Raw genomic sequence first — 23,537 nt, 5'->3', positions numbered from 1 at the left:
TCCTTCAGTCCAACACCTGCTGCTATTCATGAAGGTAAAGCAGACATCATTATCTCTAATTACATGAAAAAAGAAGTGAGTCTAAGAGAGTTCAAGTGATTTTTAGAAGATCACGTGTCAAGCACCAGTATAGCAAGAAACAGAAGCTGTTCTTCAGACTGTGGTTGAGGGCTCTTTCCACTGAAGTACCTAGACTCTCGACTTTCACACATTCTCCTGGTCTCCCTTCCCCTCTCTTTTTGAGTGTTCAAGGTTCTGCCTGCAATTGTTCAAGGTCATCAATATTAGACCACTCAGGAGCCATTTATATGCAGATACGACAGAAAAAAAAACTTGGTAAATGAGTGGTTATTTACATCTTCTTAAAATATGGAAAAAAGACTCTTTTTTACTATCATATTATACAGGTATTGAGCTTGTTTTTTTAAAAGTCAATTTTAGATTTAGCCAGCTACTCATCTAAAGAAATTATTAAAGGATAGGAAAAGTATATAAAATGTGATCCTGGTATTTAAATAATTTAGACTTTAGGTAAAGGACAAAAGCAATGCACATGCAACAATCAGTGAATAGTATCAGACAAAACTCCCCAGAGCTCTGAGGGAGAGTCTCTTCAGGCCAGTAATTTTAGCTGTGTTTCTTACCTTATGGGTAATAGGGGGATGCTGTGACGCTCAGCCCAGATCTCACACCCCTTTCAGAACCCATTCATTTTTCCAGTTGCTGGGAGTGATGGCTGACATCTCTCAGCTAGGTCACTCTCTAGATATGCCATAGTTGAAAAGAACTTTGTCACCCATGGTCACACCTTCTTCCCAGTGACGGCCCACATCACATGGTTGGCTAATGTTGGGTGGCAGAATCCAGGTAGGATACAAAGACTGCTATAGCTGAATGTTTATGTCCTCTCAAAATTCATATGTTGGAATCCTAACCCTCAATGTGATGGCATTAGAAGGTGGGGATTTGGGGAGATGATTAGGTAATGAAGGCAGAGTATTCATGAATGAGATTAAAAGTCATATATATATATATATATATATATATATATATATATATATGACTTTCATTTTTTGCCTTGAGAGAATACAGTGAGGAAAAGGTTGTCTATGAACTAAGAAGTAGGACCTCACCAGACACCAGACCTGCTGATGCTTTCATCTTGGCCTTCCCAGTCTCCAGAATTGTGAAAAAAATAAATTTCTGTTGTTGATAGCCACAGAGCCTATCATAATTTTGGTATAGCAGCCTGATCAGACTAAGACAAAGACCCATGTTGGAATTTCAGATAATTCTGAAGGGTCATTCTTGCTCCAGAGCTCCTCTTGGGGTTAGTTACACATTTGTAGCAATGACATCTTGATTCAACTTCAACATTTCACCTCTCCCTTTGCGTAATGCTGTTGCCCTCAGTGCCCCACAGGAGTTGTTCCAAACAGCATTTTCCAATAAACATCCCAAGAATCACAAATATTCATCTCAGTGTCTCAGGAGAACCCAGCCTGCAACAGTGCCTCATTCTACTCCTCCTTTTATTCTCACATTTTAATTTCTTCTCTGATTTCCAACAGAATTAACTGCAAGCACTAAACTTACACTAGCTGCAGCTTGCTTGCTCGCTCTCTATTTTTTTCTTTCTGTTGCCTTCTTTTGGTTTTTAGATCCATTGGATGCTTCAGAAGCTAATCCACAAAGCAATGGATACATTGACAGAAAGATGCATATGCTACAGTCAGGGAGGAAAATGAGAGAACTGAACAGAAAGTCAGACAGCACTAGATATAAACAGACGGATCAGCAGAGCCAGCAAAAAGACAACAGGGTTTGTGCCTCTGAGAAATTTACAGCATTGATCTTGAATTCTTGGACTCCACCATCTACCATATTTAAAAGGCCACAGTACAAATGGATCTTAAGGAACACTGTGGCTATACTAGCTCTGTACTTTTGAGTCTGTATGCAAAACCACTTTAAATTGATAGCCATATGCTTGTAAGTAATTGTGCATGTGGTATGTATGGGAACTGAATTACCTCTCCCCCTTGCCTGAATGCCTATGTGTGTGTGTGTGTGTGTATCACATTGATAATATCCATCCTTGAGTTTGCAGCCTCAGCAGGAGATCCTATAGGAAATCAGGAGAGGAAACAATGATTATGCCTTGCTGTCATGCCCTTGTTCCTTAGTAGCCTCAACTCACATCTTTCTCATGTTCCTTTCCAATAGTGACATGCGGCCTCCATACTGCTTCAGTGAATAAAGGGGAACTCAAGTTTCTTCAGCACCTAAGGCGGCAGGTCTTCTGCTTCCTATATGCTGGTTATAATCATGCTTTATCTTATTTATTTATTTTTTGAGACAGGGTCTCACTCTGTCACCCAGGCTGCGGTGCAATGGCACAATCTCGGCTCACTGCAACCTCCGCCTCCTGGGTTCAAGCAGGTTCTGCCTCAGCCTCCCATGTAGCTGAAATTACAGGTGTCTGACACCACACCCTGCTGATTTTTGTATTTTTAGTAGAGACGGGCTGTCACCATATTGGCCAGGCTTGTCTTGAACTCCTGGTCTCAAGTGATCTGCCCACCTCAGCCTCCCAAAGTGCTAGGATTACAGGCGTGAGCCACAGCGCTCAGCCTTAATCATGCTTTATATATAACTACTAGTTGGCTGACTTTCTTTGAGATTGAAATAAATTAACCTGAGGCCTTTACCATCTACTCTTAAAAGTCCAGTGGTTTCCCTGGGATTTTGTGAATATCCAAATATGTTTTCCTGGTTGCCTTTGGCTCTATTGTTTCTTCTGAACTCTTACTACCATTCTGGTCTTAAGTACATGGTTCTTCTCTTCCCTATACTCAATGCTGACCCAGATGTGGAACTCAGAATTCCCAAAAAACATTCCAACAAAGCATTACGAATAAAAGCCTTTATGAGAAAGTGGAAAAGCAGTGATGTTTTACAACACTGCAATGAAAACTAACATATAATCAAATGAAAACATCCCTGTTTTTAAGTTCTTCTGTGAGTCAGCACTGAGAAATAAATACTTGCTGAGAACTTCAACCTCTTTAAGGTCTAGTTTCTCAATTTTGTTTGTCTCCAATCTGCCTCTTCTCTCCGGTTCTCTATTTTCTATTCTGCTTTCAACTTTCCTTATACTATTAAGCAGAAAATTTTAGCCCTTCTTCCCTTCTTAGCTCTAAACATAATTTTGCATTCCCAAATGCTCATTAATACTTCCCTGAAACGAAGGACGAGTTATTCTGGATCTTGCCCATTAGCACTGTGAAACTGGCAGAGTCTCTGAAATCCCCATCTTTCTTTTTTTTTCCTCCTTCCTGCCAGTCTCGGGGAGTTAGAAGGGGTAGCCCAAGGATTTATTTTTCCACTGACATAAACTATGCCGTCTTCCTGAGGAAGAAGAAGCAGTTTTGATGAGTTTAAATGGCATTTTTCTTGACCCAACACAGAGACAAGAAAATTAACAGCGAGGGCACACACGAAACCCAAGCCAGGACCCAGGGTGGGCCCAGTAATAACCCATTCATTTCCCATCATGCTGCTTCTCTAGAACAGATGGTAGCCAGATGAGCCTCCATTACTTGTCAGTTAAGGAACCATATGGAAAAAGAGAGTGGAAGGAATGGAAAAATGGAAGACAAGCGAGGAAACATCAGTAATATTGAAATTGAATTTATGATTGAAGTTTTTCTCTTATTTATGTGGAGTTCAGAGATGGAGCTGAACATTTGTTGTCAATTCACTCCTGAATGCAAGGGGGAAAATCCAGGAAAAAATAGTCTATCTCACAGTGTTGCATGTCTACTTATAGCAAGCCATTTGAGAAGCAGGTATCCAACAAAAATGTTAAGCAAGTATTTATAAATTCTTATTCATCAAAATTATTCTTTGCTTCCTTCAACTGTTTGCATTGGCATTTACTTCCCCCTTTGCACCTGAAATTTCCAAAATGCTTCTTGGGAACTTCTAAAAAGCAGCTCTCAAAGAAAAAAAATATATATACATATACATATTTGCTGCCTGACAGTATTTCCTTTCTACTAACTCTCCAATAAAATTAGAAGTTAAATGGATTTTGAACTTACAAAATGATGTACTGGTCTGATGATTTCAATTATAAAGCCACTCTGAAATTATGTATTTTCATACCTCAGTGAAATCCACAATGCATTATGCCTAACTGGTAACTCTTGAAGTTCACTTTGTGCTACACCCACCTCCCACCCTAGGAACTTAGCAACACCCTTGAAACAAAGGCAATAAAATTCTGAATTGACCTGACCTGTGTGTGCCTGAATGTGCATGGGACAACGTGAATATCCAAATATGTTTTCCTGGTTATAGTGATAGCATATACATAATTAAGCATTTGCTTGCTAAACTCCCAACCTACACCTAAGAGAACATATTATTCTTTAGCTGAGAGAGATGAACAAATACAGCAAGATCTATATGAGTGAGTAGTAATACCATGCCTTACTTATGTACTACCAAAAAGAGTGAACGTGAAAGACTGTAATGGCAGCAGCAGAATTTAGTGATCTCTCAAACAGCCTAACTCTGCATTTTTGAAGTACAGAAACAACAGTTTATTTATTTCAAGATAGCTGTTTTTCCTAAGCTATGTTCTGTGGTTGTCTTCTACTTTATAAATAACTGTTCATCTTCAGTAAACCCTTTTGTTTTTTTTGTTTGTTTGTTTCTGTAGAATCAAGCTAAATATTTCCATTGCCTTCATTTAGATCAAGCCAAAAGAAAGCAAGATTTTTTAAAAAATAAAGACGATATTCCTACGTGAGGCAGAAAAATGAAAAATACCTCCTGTAAGCTATGTGGTAATAATAACTTGCTATTTTAACCTCAGATGCCATTTGCATTTCATAATGTAATTTCCCTGTTCTGAAAGGACAGTGATGAAATGATCTGACCTTTACATATTACTATTTGATTTCTCTCTCAGTGTTCACTGGGAGAATTCAGAAGAGCTAAATATACCTGGGTCTTTCTGTCTTTCTTTAACCAAAAGTGAGTCATCTGATTAGCCTCTGTATTCTCCCCTCAAGAAACAGTTGGCATGCTTCTCCCCTCCTGTTGTTGATGTGCGGCTCCATTAGAGAATCCTGGAGTAGAGTGCAGTTCTGTCTTTCCACTGGCAGGAATCTTGTGAATTAAAAAGTGACAAATGACTTTGGATTATTCAGGTCTTCATCTTGGACTCAAACAAACAAATCACCCCTGCTAGCAAACCTGACTGGAAAACTATTGTGTTGCCTCCTGTATGAACCACTACATGCATGCCAATGGAGGGAGCAACAAAAACTTGGATTCGCACCGAAAAATTCCCTCCTCTGGAGAGAGTTCTTTTTTTTTTTTCTTGTCATGAAAAGATTAAGAGGAAAAGCTCTGTCTATGACAGTAACCCTAGGTAAGAACTAGAGCAAGAACAGCAACCACTTTCCTTCCTTATGGCTTGCTTTGAGGCCTGAAATTCAGAACTCAATTGTTTGGGTAGGGTTTTGCCTATCCATTCATTTAGAGAAATAATTAAAGATCTGTTTTTAATGACAGAATTCAGACTAGAGGAAACTCTAAAGGGGAAAGAAATTATTATTGGATAAAATAAAAAAGGGGGTTAGAAGTCTGAAGTCAGACAGCCCTGAGCTTTAAACCCAGCTCTGTTATAAATAAACCTTTCTGGGCTCAGTTCTTTATCTGTGAAATAAGGATATTAAATATTCCTATCTGAGGTGACTGTTGTAAAAACTGATATAAAGTATTTATCCTGGTACCTGATACATGGCATGCATTCATTACATTTTAACAACTGTTTTTATTCTTAGCAATGGGTTATCTTTTTTCCTGATCTAAATACAGTAGTACAGATAGACTTGAATTGAATGCATCAGGCTTAAATTGAACACAATTTTATTCATCCTGCTCTATGTGTAAGGCTCTTATCAAGCACATATGAGGTGTGGTCATTGGATTCAAGAAGTCCTCATTGCAAAAAGACTCCTGGCATTTGGTAATTTAACATCTGTTGTGTCTTGTCTTCATTAATTACTCTGAAGTTCAGTGACATGGCAGCTTTTTCTGAGATAACATTTTGAGTATTGTGCACCGTAAGGTCACAAGTCAGTCGTTGCAAGAAGCGTGACTTAATTCATAATGGCCTAGTCCAGGGCCCTGTCATTGTCTCTGAATGTGTGGTTAAGATTGAATAAATCAATCCTCAAGTGTATATACTAAAAAGATGATTACAATGTGGGGATTTTTGAAGATATGATGGATCGTTTGTAATTTATAAAGTAAAAATGTTTGAACCTCAAAATTTTCCATCAGGAAATATGTTAAGAGAAATTAACTTTCTGGTCTCACCCTCTTGCCTTTGGACAGAACAGCCATCTAAGCCAAGTAGGACAGATATAATTATCTTTTTTTGTTCAGAAGCTTTCTAAGGATGTACACTTCCCAACTACTGTTAGTAGTTCCTTCCAGCATCTTCTCACTTGTTACAGTCAAGATGCTCTTCCTTATGTCCAATTTAAACTTCATTTCCTTCTCAAGTTAAGATTGTCTCAGAGGGAAGACAAATCCATTATCTCTTCCTGTTTCTGATTAATAGCACTTTTTACCTTGTATACAGTAGATCCAATATGAATTAAATCAGCAAATGGATCAAACATTTCATAAATCTGAAGACATTAATCAGACTACTCCTTACTTTTATAAAGTCTAACTCAGGAATAAATAATATCAATTGTTAATGCATTTCCTCCTAGGACCCAATTTCTAGTATTAGCCATATTCCCTAAATCTCTGAAATTTTTCTATGTTTAAATGTTACTAGAAATAATGATGTTTTGTGATCTAACTGATGTAGTGACCTAATTACCATACATAGACTCTGAAGCTAATTATCTAGGTTCAAATCACAGCTCTATCACTTACTTGTTATATAACTTTGGGCAAGTTACTTTTTTTATATCTCAGTTTACATATCTGTAAAATAGGGATAATAATGATATGTACTTCATATGGTTGCTTTATAGATTAAGTAGCTTAATATTCACAAAGTGGTTAGAATAGTACCTGCTTTGTAGATGTGTTTAATTTGTATTATCATTATCAAGACTCCAGGATTATTTTTCCAGCCTGAAGAGTCATGTGAATCTCCCTGTCATTTTGAATACCCTTGGTAATCTTACTGCTACAGATTTTTTATTTATTTATTATTTTTGGAAAACTGTTTAATTTTTTTAACGTTTATTTTAAGTTCAGAGGGGTACATGTGAATGTTTCTTACATAGCTAAACTTGTGTCCAGGGGATTTGTTGTACAGATTATTTTCATCACCCAGGTATTAAGCCTAGTATCCATTAGTTGTTTTTTCCTGCTCCTCTCCTTCCTCCCACCCTCCAACTTCTGACAGGCTCCAGTGCGTGTCGCTCCCCTCTATGTGTTCATGTATTTTCATCATTTAGCTGGCACTTAAAAGTGAAAACATGCCATATTTGGTTTTCTGTTCCTGTGTTAGTTTGTTAAGGATAAAGGCCTCTAGCTCAATCCATGTCCTTGAAAGGACATGATCTCATTCTTTTTTAAGGCTGCATAGTATTCCATGGTGTATATGTACCACATTTTCTTTATCCAGTCTATCATTGACAGGCGTTTAGGTTGATTCCATGTCTTTGATATTGTTACAGATTTCTTAATACTATTTTCCCTACCTGGAATATCAATTACCTTCCAACCTAGATTATTCTTCTCCTGCATATCTCAGCTTGATTGCACTTTCTCTGCTATGTCATGAGATCTCATCTTCAGGGCCAATGTGATCTCATATTCAGGACCTTTTATAGTGCCATTCATGGTCAGTTATGACTTCATGCAGACAGTTATATTTTCATAACTTACCTTCTCAGTGAGATTTTTGGATGTTCCTTAAAGATTAAAGTAAACCCTACAATTTTTAATAACCTTTCACAGTTCCTACCAAGTACCTTTGCTTTTACAAAGCACTTGATAAGCAGAAGTGAACTGATAAATAATATTTTTGTTTGTTTGATTATCTACAAACTTTAGTGTAAAAACTCTTTTAATCTCACCGACTATAATTTTATTGTTGATATTTATATATGAAGCACTGTATTAGTTCGTCCTCACCCTGCTATGAAGAAATATCTGAGACTGGGTAATTTATAAGGAAAGAAATTTAATTGACTCACAGTTCCACATGGCTGGGGAGGCCTCAGGAAATGTACAATCATGGCGGAGGGCACCTCTTCACAGAGTGGCCGGAGAGAGAAGTGCCAGCAGGGGAAGTGCCAGATGCTTATAAAACCATCAGATCTCATGAGAACTCACTCACTATCATGAGAACAGCATAGAGGAAACTGCCCCTATGATTCAATCACTTCCCACTGGGTGCCTCCCACAACACATGGGGATTGTGGGAACTAAAATTCAAGGTGAGATTTGAGTGGGGACATAGAGCCAAACCATATTAAGCTCTCATAACACTGCCTGGTTACGGTGTAAATGTTGAATAAATAGGATGATGATGATGATAATGATTGCTATAGATTGAATGTGTGTTCCCCACAAAAGTCACATGCCAAAACTTAATCTCTGATGTAACAATATTTAGAGGTGACGTCTTTGGGAGATAATTATGTTGTGGGAGCAAAACCTTCATAAATAAGCCCTTAGGAAAGAGGCTCCAGTAAACTCCCTCACCACTTTCCACCATGTAAGGACACCATGTGAAGGCTGTCTTTGAACCAAGCAGTAGCCCCTCAACAGACACAGAATCTGTCAGTGTCTTGATCCTGAATTTCCCATCCTCTAGAACTGAGAGATAAATGTCTCTTGTTTATAAGCTTTCCAGTCTATGATACTCTGTTATATCAACCAAAATGGACTGATGATGATGATGATGATGATGATGAATTTAATAAAGGCGAATACTATGCTTTAAAATGATCAGTTTTTTCCCCAAGTACCTACTCAGGGTCAGGGAACTATGCTAAAATATTTGTACACATTATCTCATTTAGCCTTCAATAACCTAAGAAGAAAATTTCATTTATTTCCATTTTAAAGAGAAATTCAGGCTTTGAGTGGCAAAGGGTAATTGTAAATCCTGGGTTTCCTAGGACAGTGTTGTTTTATACTTGTTGTCCATGGGTAATTATTAATAGTGCCCATTTTCATTCTCAAAGGTGTATGTTTCGTCAATGACTTACATAGCCACTCTAGAGTTAATGCCAATATAACAGATCTTGTAAGTAGAGGAGCTGTAACTTAAAAAGCAAGAAGTCAATCTCAGAGCCCTAACCCTTAGGCTAAGTCCTTGTAAAGTGACACATGTTATTTCCTCCTCATATAAAGAGAGTATCACAAAATATGACATTTAGAGAGGTATGGAAGGACCATATACAGATTGAAATTTTGTTTAAGTTTGAGTGGTAACTTGGTTCTGCTCCTTCTCAGAGTGAGAAACAATTATCAGGAGGGAAGACGGAGAAAACTATTTTGATATTTTTGTCAGTTCTCACAAATAAATTTCACAATTAGAAGTAATATGAATTTCAACTGCATGATGAAAACCCCAATAGCAAACAAAAATATTATATTTATTATATCTGACTATGCATAATGTGAATTAATGTTACCCCTGGTGTCTTGGCATTCAAGAGGGAGAAATGCATTATAAGTCTGAGAGATAAACATAAAATAAAAAATACCAGCACTTAACAATTACACTATTGTACATTTTACACATAACTTATACCAGAGCTTATATTTGTATATATCTCTTTTGATACTCACAGCTCTCTGAAACAGGTAAAGCAGAAATTCTTGTTTTCATTTTACATGAAACTGAGAATCAAAAAGATTAAGTAAATCACAAGATTTATACTTGAGAGTATAAATTAGGATACAACATCATCCTGACATCTTAAAGTGATTTAAAATTGTTCAAATATAGCCTGACAGAAACATGTTCAAGGGAAAGGTACTTCAAGGGTAAAACCAAAACTATACACTCCAGACGAAGTGTCTGGACTTAAAAGATTGTTGGTGTGTACTGCCCACTGGACACTGATTTTAACTATGAGATTAATTATTAAAACAACAAAATATTATTGTCATCTTGCTCATTAACACAGATGTTACACAACCAGAGAATGGAGTTAGAGTTGTTGATTTCACATCTCAGGCTACAAATTATTAGGCATCACTGTCAGATCAAGCAAAATGCTTTTCAAATGCAGAAGATCAGTGTAGGCAACACAAACGCTGTCTCAGCACACCTTGGCCACTTTTTCTACCTGGTTCATATCAGCCCCCAAATTCAGGAAATTGCCGATTCTGGGAAAATGTATTAAATAACTCCACCTTCTTCTTTCTCCTTTTTCTGTTTTCTAATATCTGTCTATAAGCAAACCTGTTCTCTCATGCAACCATTCATTCACACTCTGATATAAAAACAGTAATTGCAGACTACCATTATGTTTTCCTCTCTCAAGGCTAGCTACATTTCTGCAGGAATGAAAGCTGAATACATCAAGTTCTAATAATGACATTTCAAGGAGGTGGCTTTCCAGTTATTCTGAAATCCCCTTCTGCAGGTGCTCACTAGTTATTGTACAAATAGGGTCCCATATTTTGTTTCAACAACCAAGCTCCACTCAGTGAACTTGAACAGGATAAGTTCATTGAAAAAGACTAAAGGCAATTCCTTTGTTTGGTTTTGGCTCATATCTCTGTCCGTTTTTCAGAACTAAAGGTACTGTATAAATTCTTTAAAATGTGGAACAACAGAACAGTGACTATGCAAACACATAATTCCTCAAGTTAAATTTATGTCTGCTAACAGTGATTTTGAACACAATAGAACAGATGCCATCCTGTAAAATCCTGAAAGTCATTCCTTTCCACAATTTCAGAGAACCACGTTATGAAATTCCTTCCAAACTTTATGCAACACAGCTTGTGGGGTGTTTCCCAAAGTGATGTTTACGTAGGTATAAGAGACAGACACCAATAACCTGCCAAGGACTGAATCCATTTTTCCAGTTTTGTGAATATATCCTGCTCTCCAATTTTTTTATCCTGTCTTCCTCTCATTCCCGACTTCAATACTTCTAAAGATCAGTTTTCCCCACATGAAGATAGAAGTTTTCAGTTGGCCAATATTAACCTTTCTAGTGAATCCTCCTTCTCTCTGCTCATCAGCCTCAACTCAATAGTTGGCTTGGGATTTTTATTTCCCCAATTATTTCTTTAGGACATGCTAAATGGGGGCAGGGGAGGAGGGCAGGGAAGAGAAAGAGAGGTGGTGATTGATGTCAGTGGTAAGAAATTTTCACCACCATTTAATGTGGTAGTTGATTTACCACATTTACTGGTTACAACAAATTACTGTGTGAATGTGGAGATTTCAGACAAAAGTTGACATTTTAAAACATATCATGTAGCAGCAAGGATACAATTACGTATACATGAGGTATATATATAATTTTGTATGCATACAAAATGACTAGATACATAAAAGATTTGGGTAGATATATATTACATGCATATATTTTGTGGATTAGACGTAATTTTAACTTTTCACTTTTATGTTTCATTAAGTCTTTGCTTATCTTTTAAAATATAACTTTTCTCATTTAAAAACCTCTACAGATTGGCTAAAAGGTCCCTTTTCATATGCTACCTTTTATTTTTGATTTTTCTTCTTTTTAAATGTCATTCACTTTGTAGTCATCAGTCAAGTTATTCTTTAACAACTTATTACCTGTGTCTAGAAATATGTGACAGTCCATGTGCCAGTAAGATGACATTTGGAAAATGAAAAGTAGTGATTATTTTTTAAATCAGACTACATATATATAGTGCACATACACACACATATTACATATATTATATATACATACTGTACACATATACATGCATTGATATTTGTCAGGAAGTGATTCTGTATCTGTGAAACTGGCTATGTCATGTGATGAAGCTGTTTCTATGGAAACAGTTCATGATTCATGGTCAACATAAAAAAAAGATGAAAGTATAAGGTAGACATGATAAAGAAACTGTTAAATTCTGAATTTAAAAATGTAAATGCTATATTTACTAACAATTTTTATGACTCAAAATTTTCTCTTATAATCCTAGTGAATGTTATTACTCAGTCCCTAAAATATGCTACGAGTGCTAATAGAGAATATAAAGAATATAATTCTAAGCTTCCTAAAGCTTACATAGTGGGGGTATAAAGGCAAGGTTAGGAAGACCTTTATATGTATGATTCCTAAATTATATTGGGTCTTTGTCTTTTATGAGTCTTGATTTCCTAATAGACCCCAGGTATTCTTTTTCCAGTATAATTCTCTCTGGTAAGACTGCAGAAAAGACTCGATAGAAAATACACGATTTCCTGTGGGTTTTGAAGTAGACCTAGATGCATTTGGGTGGGAGACAGTTTGCAGGTGGCAGGAGGTAGAAATAATGGACACTGACATGAGAAAATGTTCTAGACACAGGTGAATATCATTGAACTGTCTCCATGGAGACAACAAAGCTATTTCCCTTGACTAGAGAATTGTGTATCATTTCCTTGAAAATAATAAATCTTAAGAAAAAAATATCTCCATGAGTTATGGAGGGCTAGAGTAGGCAGAGATCCCAAGCTTTCGACAAATCTATTTCTCTGCTTTCAGGAAAGATACCAAATAAACCCTATCATTCAAATGGGATTCACTCTTAGCAACTTCCCTGATTAATCCATTTAGCAACAAGAGTCAAGGAGTCTAACCTCTAATTTTTCCTGTTATATCTGAAGAGCCTTCATCCATACTCTTTTTCAGTAGAGGTAGGAAAGGAAGAGCTGATTGCTAACAGCTACCTAAAGGCCCTCTTCTATCTGAATCTATTTCTCTAGCTGTTTCTCTGTCTTTCTCTAAATGAAATAGTACAATCTGTGAATAAGACTTTGCTTAAATAGATTTCCTCTTTCCAGGAGACCAACTTGTGGAGACAGTGCTCTGTTGAATTCTGGTTTAGAATCATACCCAACAGGCCATTCAAATGTTTCCATTCTTTTGCAAAGGTCCTGAGAGTCACTTTTTAATTTCCTGGCAGGTAAGCTTCATTTCTCAAGGCATGCTGTCAACCTCATTTGCCCTATCTGTTATATCCGGTCTCATTTCATCACCAAATACACTTTCTACAAGAACTCACACTGCTTTCATGCAATCTCACATGGAAACACAATGTTCCAGAAGAACTCTGAATCACTTTTGTGATACAGTGGAGAAGAGACCAGATGCTGTGTAAGTAAGTTTCCCACACATCTATTTCCCCCTACCTATAAGGTTTTATAAAGGCATCTAAAACAGAACAAAAAGATCACGCCTCTGGAGGAAAAGTATGCTCTAAATCCTGTCAGAGTCTAGGTCCTCCTAGATAAAAAGCCATATTACTAGGGATAATTAAAGTTGACTCTATTCCATTCTGTCTTTGCCCAGCACCCTTTCTCCCTATCTCTAACCAGCCCATTTCAGTCACTACATTTATGGGCTTCAGAATCTCTCTCTGTAGAGCTCACTTTATTTGTGAACAGATTTAGAAGAAATAGTTCATTGATGTCAATATTTAATATTCTAACTCAATGCTTCCCCAAGTGCCTTATAACATATAATATACTCTATTTTTTTTTTCTGAAAATGTGTCCACTTCAGCAGTGAAAGAGATGGTGTGGTACTCCTGGCTCTGGGTTCCCTCCCTAGGCACATGGACACCCAATGTCAATCACTTAATATGGAACCTTAGGGGGGATCCAGGGCTCATTTCTTCTCTAATCCCTGTCATCCAAAGAGTCACTAAATTCCTCTGATTTGCTTCTGAATATCATTTTTCTGTCTATTCCTATGGAAAGTACCAGTTTAGGCATCTATCACCTCTCATCTGGACCTTGAAACACTCTTAGCTTCCTAACACTGTCCTCAGTTTTAGCCTTCTCTACATCATACTCCACATAGCTGCAAAAACTTAAAATGTAAAACACAGTTCCCGTTAAACCCTTTGTCAGATGTTCTACATTTCAGGATTAGGGTCCATTTCCTCAGCATAGATATTCCAGCATCATTTCTTTATCTGTTTGCATGTGAGTGTGTAGTACAAATTCTCTTTTTAAAATAAAAGTGGAGGACACGTACACGTAAGATTTTTTTTAAACCAAGAGTTCAAAGGGGCATGTAAAAGACAGTAAATATTCCTTGTTCCACTTCCAAAAGGTAATAACTATTACTCATTTCCTTGTGTGTATCCTTCCAGAAATTGTCAGTGCATATACAAATATACGTTTATAGAAAGGTTTATTATTACACGATGAGAACATTCAATAGCATTGTCCTACATCTTGCTTTTAGCATGCCGTCTGATCTCTTGATAATCTTCCCTGTGCCTTTTAAGTTCTCACAATAGGAATTATCTGTAGTTCCCAGAACACTTCATGCTGTTTTCAGGCACACCTCCCAATGCATATGCCCTTTCTTTTGTGTAGAAATGTGTATAGGCTGAAAATGAGAAGAACTTCCACACAATTGCTAACTATTCTTTTCTAAGATTCATTTCAGGCATTAACCCTTCATCATGCCTTAGAAACTACAGACCGGTGCTCCCATAGGATCCTATACATACATGTGTCTATCATAGCACCTACCACATAGACCAAGATAACTAGGGATGTTTCAAATCCACAGTTCTTCTTTCAAAAATATACTTTTCAAAAAATACATTCCTCTAAAAAGAAAAATCTTCACTTCAAGATTAGAAACTTTACATTGTTTGTTTGTTTTTTTAAAAAAGACTATAACCTCTACTAGAGCAAAGACCATATTTAGATGTCTTTTTTTTTTTTTTTTGGTATTTTCTTTTTGCTTGAGTAGTTGGATCAATGCTATTGGAAAATTATCCTTTATTCTTAAATTCACAATGCAACAATGGATTTTATTGGGGATGTGAGAGTCAGGGAAAGATACATTGGTTCATTTAGTAGAAGAGTAGCAATGAAGACTGAGGACTCTAAAAGGGGTAAGTGGGCTCACTGAAGATAAAAAAGGAATCTTTCACTCTTTTCTTGTGGACAGCCTTTTTCTGTAAGATTTCACCACTGATATGAATTCATTGTAAACATTTTCTTAAGCATATCTGTCAAGTAGTGAATAATAGATTGTTAAATGTTACTATTAATGTCCTTCCTTTTCAGTAGATAGAAGTCAAGGAACTTCATGAAATGCTTGATCTACTGAAAACAGAAGCATTTTGGGAAAAATAATTTCAGTGCTCATGTGGTTTATGGATGAACTATGTACTAACATTTAGTCAACTATAAACATCTACCAATTCTTACTCCTATGATTTGTAAGTATGATTGTGTCATTTGAGCCCCCTCACTGAAACCTAAGCCAACTGGAAACATTTGAAACGTTCATTTCTCTTTTGAAATGTTTTACTTTCCTTGATAATGCAAGATTTCATTTGTGCATGAGTGTTTTGAAGGTACTATGAAGTATTTGGGGGCCTGCCAAGACAAAAATCATCAGAAACTGAAAGAATGGACATTAAATGATATTCAGCTAAGACAAACACATTGGGTTTACCCCTTATTTCTCAGTCACCTCATGGAAGGATTTTAGGTAGTTTTGGTAAATCCTTTGGGATGCTCAGATCTTCAAAAATAACAGTTTCCTTCTGTTTCACAACAAGTGTTGAAAAAAAATATTACTTCAGTTGTGGTGGAGCAGTATTCCCAGTTTAAATACAATGGACAGCTCCAGGTAGAAATAATTCCAGTTTAGTCTTGGCTCTAATGTTCAGTACAATATAAACCAGGCATTAGGCCAATTTCATTTTGAAGATCATTGCTTCTTGTTACTGTCTTTGCGAATGTGTTTAAGGAAGAAAAAGTTGGATGAGGATGCCATGACTAATTAAAATAATAATTCAAGAGGCCCTAGATTGCACACAATCAGTACTTCAATGTTCCCAGGAGGCTACATCATTTGCACTCAGTGGGAACTCAATAAATTCTTGTGATTGACTCACTTACCAGGAGAATATGGTATTTAAGACAATCTAGTAAGGGAGTAAGATGGAGACAAAGATTTTTTATTTTGATGGAGTCTACAATCTTTAAATATCAAAGTTTTTATGATAGGGTATTTGAACTGGAAAGAGTTTTAGCACTTATGTAATTTGGCTTCATTTTACAAAGGAGAAACCTAGAGAAGCCAAATTACTCACTCAAAGTCCTAGGCTATTTTTTACTAGTCTAGTAGTTAGGAGCCAGACCCTAGAGACAAGCTGCCTGGTTTCAAATTTTGGCTCTGCCATTCACTAGCTGTATAAATTCTGAGTAAGTTATTTAACCTAACAACATTTCTCGCTCTCCCAAACTCAGTTTTTCAATCTGTAATGGAGGTGGGGAGGGGTAAGAATTGCATAGCACTAAGTAAAGGATTAAATAGCTATTAATGTAAAGCACTGATAACTGTATCTCACACATGGAAAATGTTCAGTAAGTTACTATTCGTTTTCATTGTATTTCACACTATAATACCCAGTCTGATTCTACAATCCTAAAAACCCAGGCATTCAAATGTAAACTCCAGCTTTAAAACAATCTAGATAGGCTTGCTTTAATGTGGCTTAGAGTGAAAAATATATACATATATATATATAAAATCTCCAAACAAGCAAAGGGAAGATTTTCCTTCCTCAGTCTCTCCAGATGTTATAAAATTGTAACCCACAACCTAAAAGAAAAACTTTTTGTGATTACTCATATAAGAATAAAATGTATTTATATGCTAGCTAATACTTCTTTCTGCTTTTGAGTGGTACTCACCTATTTGTTCTGTTTGCAAAGGAAATTCTATTAAAACCTCAGAGAATTTACTGACAGCATCAACAGTATGTTTAGGCTATTTTACAAACTTGTTGCTAGCTCCTCAGTGGTGGAAAAACAGTTTGCAATGTTCTTTATCCTGAAGAAAAAAGTCATAGGTTTCCCTGCAAAGCAACAGAATAGTATTGTGGAGTTACTGTACTTGGAAATGTTTTCATTGCCATCATTTGAGATTGGTTGATTCACAGGTATTAATACAGATAAGAAGACTATTCATTAGTTTAGGTCAAGTCCCATCTCCCATCTTCAGGATCCTGCCTTTGTCCTGTTGCTCATCATCATCATCATCATCATCATCATCATCATCAGTTATGGAATTAACTTTCTCTTTAGAGAACAGTTACCTGCAACTTAAATAATAACATTCCTAAAGAAATTTGAAAGGAAAAAAATGTTCATTTCTTTTTTATTCTTTTTTTTTTTTTAGACTGTTTTGCTCTATTGCATAGGCTGGAGCGCAGTGTCACGATCTTGGCTCACTGCAACCTCCAGCCTCCCAGGTTCAAGTGATTCTCATGCCTCAGTTTCCAGAGTATCTGAGACTATAGGCACGTGCCATCACACCCAGCTAATTTTTATACTTTTGGTAGACACGGGGTTTCACACCATGTTGTTCAGGCTAGTCTTACACTCCTGACCTCAAGTGATCTGCCCACCTCGGCCTCCCAAAGTGCTGGGATTATTGGTGGGGGCCACTGCACCCAGCCAATTTCTTAATGAAGCTATATCTTAGGATAATGTACTACCTTGATATTCAAAGTACAATCTACATACCAGCAATCAGCATTGCCCAGGAAAATGCAGAATGTCAGGCCCCATCCCACACCTCTGATTCAGAATTTGCATTTTAATAAGATCCCAGAGTGATTCACCTATATGTTAAAGATTGAGAAGCACTGACCTAGAGAAATGCATGTGGGGACTGGGAATCTGACAAGCAGTTACTGTTTTGAGTCACACAGTGATAGTAATGAGATATAATTGAAGTATGTACCGGACGTTTCCAGAGTCTAATATTAAGATAACCACCACCACAACAGAAACAATGAATTTTAAGTGGATATTTGGGAAATTAAATTTGTTTTTCCTTAAGCATTATTTATAAAATTGGCTCATTTTCATTTTTGTCATCATTGTTCACTGTAATGTCTGTAAGAGCATTCACTGTTATACTCATTCATGCAAGAAGGAAGGAAAGACAATGAATCCATGATAGTTATCTCATATTGGGAACAGCTTGGATTGAATCCTGCGTTGAGTCAGGACTCATTCGATGTAAGGTCTTCTAGGGATGGCCATATGGACCATCGTGTCTTCAGATTAGTTACAGAGAGCTGCCTGGTTGGAACTCCTACTTGGTAATCAGGATCCACCTCTTGAATAAGAAGGAACAGCTAAGTCACTGGAATTTGAAATACAAGAGTTCAACTACTTGTGAGAAGATATTTAATATCATGTTTCCCCAAACTACTGTTTGAAGAGAAAACTTGCCTACTACTGTCTGTGTCTTACTGGCTTTATAGTAGCAGATGTTAGTGGTTATGTTAAGGACAATTTCTGGGAGCTCTTGTCTCCATTTACTCCGACTGCCTCCTGTTCATCTTTAATCAGTCCTCTGTGTGTGTACGTGTGTGTGTGTGTGTGTGTGTGTGTCTATGCCTTGGCAGAAACTGTTAAAAGACAAGGTTTGAAGGTTATACTACATAAATGGAAATCATGGTGGTTTTTTAAGATGACAGTTTAGAAAATGGTAACAGTATGTAGTTGCTATCACACAAACAATATATCCCGTGATGCCAGAAGAACAATCCTTTCTAATTTAATCAATAATATTACTGCATGAAAAGTCTTGTTCTCAAATAGATATGTTTATCTGCATTGGAATTATTCTTCACAATTTTTGCATTCACTGCTTAGAAGCAATGATTCTTGACTATAGAGATTCTTTACTATGTAAAGATTGCTTTTGTTTTTTAATTTGTGGAAAATTAAGAAAACAATTTTTCACAAATTGAGAAATCAGAAAATACTCTTGATATGATGTTAGTTTTTAAAGCAGACAATGTAAAAACCAATCAGGGATTATATTTTACTTGGGGAAGCAAAGAAAAAAAACAAAAATGAATGGAATCTAGTTCTCAAATCCACTAATTTAATGCACAATTATTTCATTTTCCCAGCCATGGAATGGGTAATAATGGTAAGGAACAAAAACATAAATATAAACAATGTTTTAGAAATTGATTTAACTTGCATTTTCTTAAAAACCATTTTTGTGATATTCTTGTCCATTCTTGTTGTTATATTCTTGTCATTTAATGTTGATGAAAATTTTCTATTAAATTACTCAAAAGTTACGGCCTATCAGGGTACTGAAACATGCTTAATACAAAAAGCAATAAGCAATAAGTCTTATTTTCCATGGATTTCCAACCCTATTTATATCATCTAAAATCACAACATATAGTAAGCAATTCTCTTTTGGGGGTGTGGGCTAATCCTCTGAGTTGTGTTTACACAGAACCCTCAATTTTAAAAACATTACTCTTTATTTCCATTTTTCTTGGAGTTATTTCTAATCTATTTATTTCAATGTTTTGTCATAGATGAGAGAAGATAAAATAAACTTTGGGTTCTGTTGATAGTGCTCATTAAAAGGAGAAACAAGAAAGAACAAGTAAATCAAGGTTTATCATTTTTCAGTTTTGAGTGGTTTCTATTTTCTAATCATGTCTCTAACATTGTTGTGGAAAGGTAATGGGGATTGTAGTAGAATATGTATTTTCAAAGGCTTATCAGCTGGGTGAATATTTTTGAAAAATCAAGTGCATATACACGTGTTGCCATGAGTAAACAGACTGTATTATTTAAGCATTAGGAAGAAATGTCCAGTGGTATTTCAGTTAAAGTCAATCCTTGTTCTGAGCTTATGTATGAATTCAGTGGAACAACTGATTATACGGAACTTTTTGTTATGGTGGTTGTTGATTGCAGCAACTTCCCATTTAATTGAGTTTAAAAAAACTGAAAAGGGGTATGTCAATATAGCCAACAGAATCATATATTTTTTCAAATTCTGAAAAGCATGGCACTCTGCATGGCAAGGTAGAACAAAGACTGCATTTGCTTTTTGAGCTTTTTAAATCTTCTATTTTATCAATTTTCTGTGGATGTTTACAAGATACCAAAGTAAATGATTGAAAAGGAAAATAGTATCATTATTAATTTACATGATACAACTTGTTAAGCTAATTCATTGTCTAATTTGTCCAGTAGCATTTGTGTAGATTAGGCACAATTTGTGTATGTACACATATTATTACATTCCTCAAAGTGTTTCTAAATAGTGTGTTTTGGGTTACTTTGTAGTGTTAACATGTATGTAAACAGAATATAATAAGTCAGTTTGCCAATGAGAAAATATTCATTGTGTATTACGTTTTTAAAATTGAGTTTCTTTTTCCAGCAGGACAATCAGAGACATCTAAAAATAGTATTTTAAATAAGCTATTTGAAGCAGGAGCCGCTACAACTACAAAATACAGCAATTAAATAGTCACACCTTTTATTCTATTCCTATTCAGTAAGCTATAGACATATTTATTTCTTCCCTAACATAACCTAAAAAGGAAAAGAAAAAAATTCTTAAACCCCTAGCCTATTAAAATAAAACGACACAGTAGGAATGAAATGAAAGACAATTCAATAGCCTTTATAGCCATAGAGTGATACAATCTCAAATGGTTTTACTCTTTAAATTATTCAGGATTTATAAATTTCTGCCGCCATAATATTTTTTTACAAGTGGAATAAAAATGGCATTTTGCTCACGTAGATCTAGCTGATCCCTGGGTGGCTGATTCTAGAAAAGCAACAGGCTTTTCCCCGTCTTACAAGAAGCAACAGTTAGAAACTCTAAGTAGAAAACTCCTACACACAGTGGACGGAACCAGCCGACAGAGAAAGTGGCACCTTTTTCAGTTCATTTTGCAACAGCTTCCAAAAAGAGAAGGAAAATGTATATAAAGGAATGTTGACCCCTTTGAAATGAAAGGACTATGCTGCGTTACTGTCGCCCCCTCTCCCTTCCAACGTCCCTTAAATTATCAGGCTTTTTAGGCATGCTTAGGTTTCTAGAGTAAGGTGAAGCAATAGGACTTGATTTATTTTGTTTCAACTTAAATTTGCAAGATGCAGTAAGACAAATTCATAACCTCCCGCAAGGGAACAATACAAGCCTACCCAGGCTCGGGCACTTTTCCTACTAGCAAGCATGGACTGTTGTCTTAGCCTGTTGCTCCTGCCACCTGGTGTGCCTGAACACTTTGAAACCCCGACTGTGCTCTTGGTGGCAGGCCCTTGGTGCGTCGGGGCTTGCTGACTGACTGAGAGGGCCATGGGGATTGCCCGGGCTGCGCCTGGGGAGGCGATGGCTGCCGACCACCGGTCCGGGGACCCTAGTGCAGGCCGCCCAGCTGCCGGCAGATGGTGCCCTCCTCATCCGAACACGCAGGGAAACCCAGCTAAAGTAACGCTCAGACTCCGCCCCAGCCGATCCACGGCGCAACAGTCACTCGTCCTTCCCAAAATAGTGCAGAGCACGTTTCCCCTGGAACACCGCAGTAGCCCGTGTGTGTCGAAATTACAAACCAGGAGCGACCGGGTGTGTGTGCCGGAGTGGGGAGCGCGTGCGGAGTGGGACCCCAGGGCCCAGGGGCGAGGTGACCGCCAGTGAAACGCAGAGGGCAAAGGGACCGGTTCATTTCCCATCTGCGTAAGCTGGCCCGCCGAGCCCGTCGGGAGGCCACTCACCATATTCACTTCGGAGACCATGTCTATGCTGGCGACATCGATCCGCATCCCAACGTCCACGGGGGGCCCTGCCAGGGAGGTGGGCCACATTAGCGACAGATTCTCTCAGTGACAGCAGGCTGGGGAGGGTCTGGGGACTTCCCAGCCCTTACTCCATTCTGAACGGGCTCCCTCCCTGCTCCCCCCACCCCACCCCTTTCAGGGGACAGCCTGGGAAAACAGGTGTGGGCACACGTATGATGCAGTGACTATGCAGAGGGTGTGTCGGCCCGGGAGAAGGTCGCCTCCGCCTGAGGATTCATCCACCTGAGACTGGGGATCCGGTGTGTGTGTGAGTGTGTGTGTGTGTGGGGGGGTGTGTGTGTCCAGGGCATAGTGCACGCTTACGAAAATGACATGCCCTTTTTTTTTCTTTTTCTTTTTTTTTTTTTTTGACATTTATCTTTGACAGAAAAGGAGAACTAGGGATGGGTTACAGGTTGAAAAAAGATGAAGCGTTACCTCCGAAGTCCGGCCGCAAGCGAATGTCATATCCTTTGAGCAATCTGTCCACTGTCTCTTTCACGTATGACATGTTGCTGGGTTCATTGGTGCTGAGGGGAAGAAGTAGGGACCGTATTCAAAATGAGCACAAACTGTGAGCACATATAAAAAGATACAGGCACACCTACCCCCAAACAACAAGATACATGATCCAGCAGACACGTAAAAAGAAACATACCAAGAAAAAAAAGAGAGAGAGAGAGATTCAACAACAGCAGCTCACCTGTGTGCACAACAGACCATGGTAATCATCACAGGGAAAGAGAGAAGCCCCAAACTCTCTCGATTTTGTGCTGTCCACATTACTAACTCTGATTAAAGAATTGTCTTTTCTGCGAAGATTCAAGGAATGCAACTTAGTCGGCTGCTGGGCAGTAATTCCCGAATGGACCTGCGCATGCGCAGAGCGCGCTCACTACCAAAAGACACCTTGTGCCTTGCAAACAGTATTCCTAGCGGTAATAGGCAACAGATTTCAATTCCTCTAAAGTTCCTATTTGGGGTGCTCCGTGTCCTCCGGGTAGTCAGAGACAAGCCGCTGTTTCCACGCAGGGGATCCTACGAGCTTGTGTAAACGGAGTTTCCTTCATGCATTGGAGGTTACTATGTTGATTTCCTTTCTGCCCTCAACCTGATTTTGTTTTTGTTTTTTTGCTGGGCTCTCAGTGATCTGGCTAAGGCTGCCTGTGATTGGCATCTTTCATTGACAGTCATGGAGGTCCTAGACGGGGACTCTGGAGGCGGGTCTGTTGTTTTCTGGTAGCCTGTGGGGGTACCGGGCGGATGTGATCAGCGGGGGTTGAGGGTGGGGGTGACTGGGAGCAGGGAAGAGTGGAGAGAGAGGGAGCTGGAGAGTTACTAAAGGTATAGAGGCAACTCTATAAGACGTATTTGAGAACTCCAAAAATCAGTTGCCCTTGGGAGGCATCCTAGGACATTTGGCTTGGTGTAGACTTCTGTAACAGGCAGAGTAGGAGGGACAAGTCAACTTTTCTTCTAACCCACTTTTCTTCCCTGCCCTTGTCGTTTCTCATCCAGGTTGGGAAATGAGGGAAACAAAGGATCCAGCAGCAGTTCTGGGCAGGCAATCTTTTTTTCTAGGGTCATCTACGGCAAGCCCCACTTTCCTCCAGCTTCTGATAAGAAAAATCTCCTTCTTAAATTGACAGCATTTAAGGTGGTA

General features: G+C 37.8%; 1 protein-coding gene across 1 annotated transcript in view; it reads right to left on the bottom strand.

Moving 5' to 3' along the window:
* Positions 1-22,734, bottom strand: part of GABRB1 (gamma-aminobutyric acid type A receptor subunit beta1) — a 409,046-nt gene extending 386,312 nt beyond the window's left edge. The window contains exons 1-3 of the mRNA XM_015138327.3: positions 22,578-22,734; positions 22,313-22,404; positions 21,812-21,879 (exon numbers count right to left, since the gene is read on the bottom strand). Coding sequence (XP_014993813.1) covers positions 21,812-21,879; positions 22,313-22,404; positions 22,578-22,657 — 240 coding nt within the window. The 5' untranslated portion in view covers positions 22,658-22,734. The remainder of the gene's footprint in view (positions 1-21,811; positions 21,880-22,312; positions 22,405-22,577) is intronic.
* Between the last annotated feature and the right edge of the window lie 803 nt (positions 22,735-23,537).

The sequence above is a fragment of the Macaca mulatta genome, chromosome 5 (genome assembly GCF_049350105.2).
Source record: "Macaca mulatta isolate MMU2019108-1 chromosome 5, T2T-MMU8v2.0, whole genome shotgun sequence".
Classification (NCBI taxonomy): domain Eukaryota; kingdom Metazoa; phylum Chordata; class Mammalia; order Primates; family Cercopithecidae; genus Macaca; species Macaca mulatta.
This window is presented reverse-complemented; position numbering and strand designations above follow the sequence as displayed.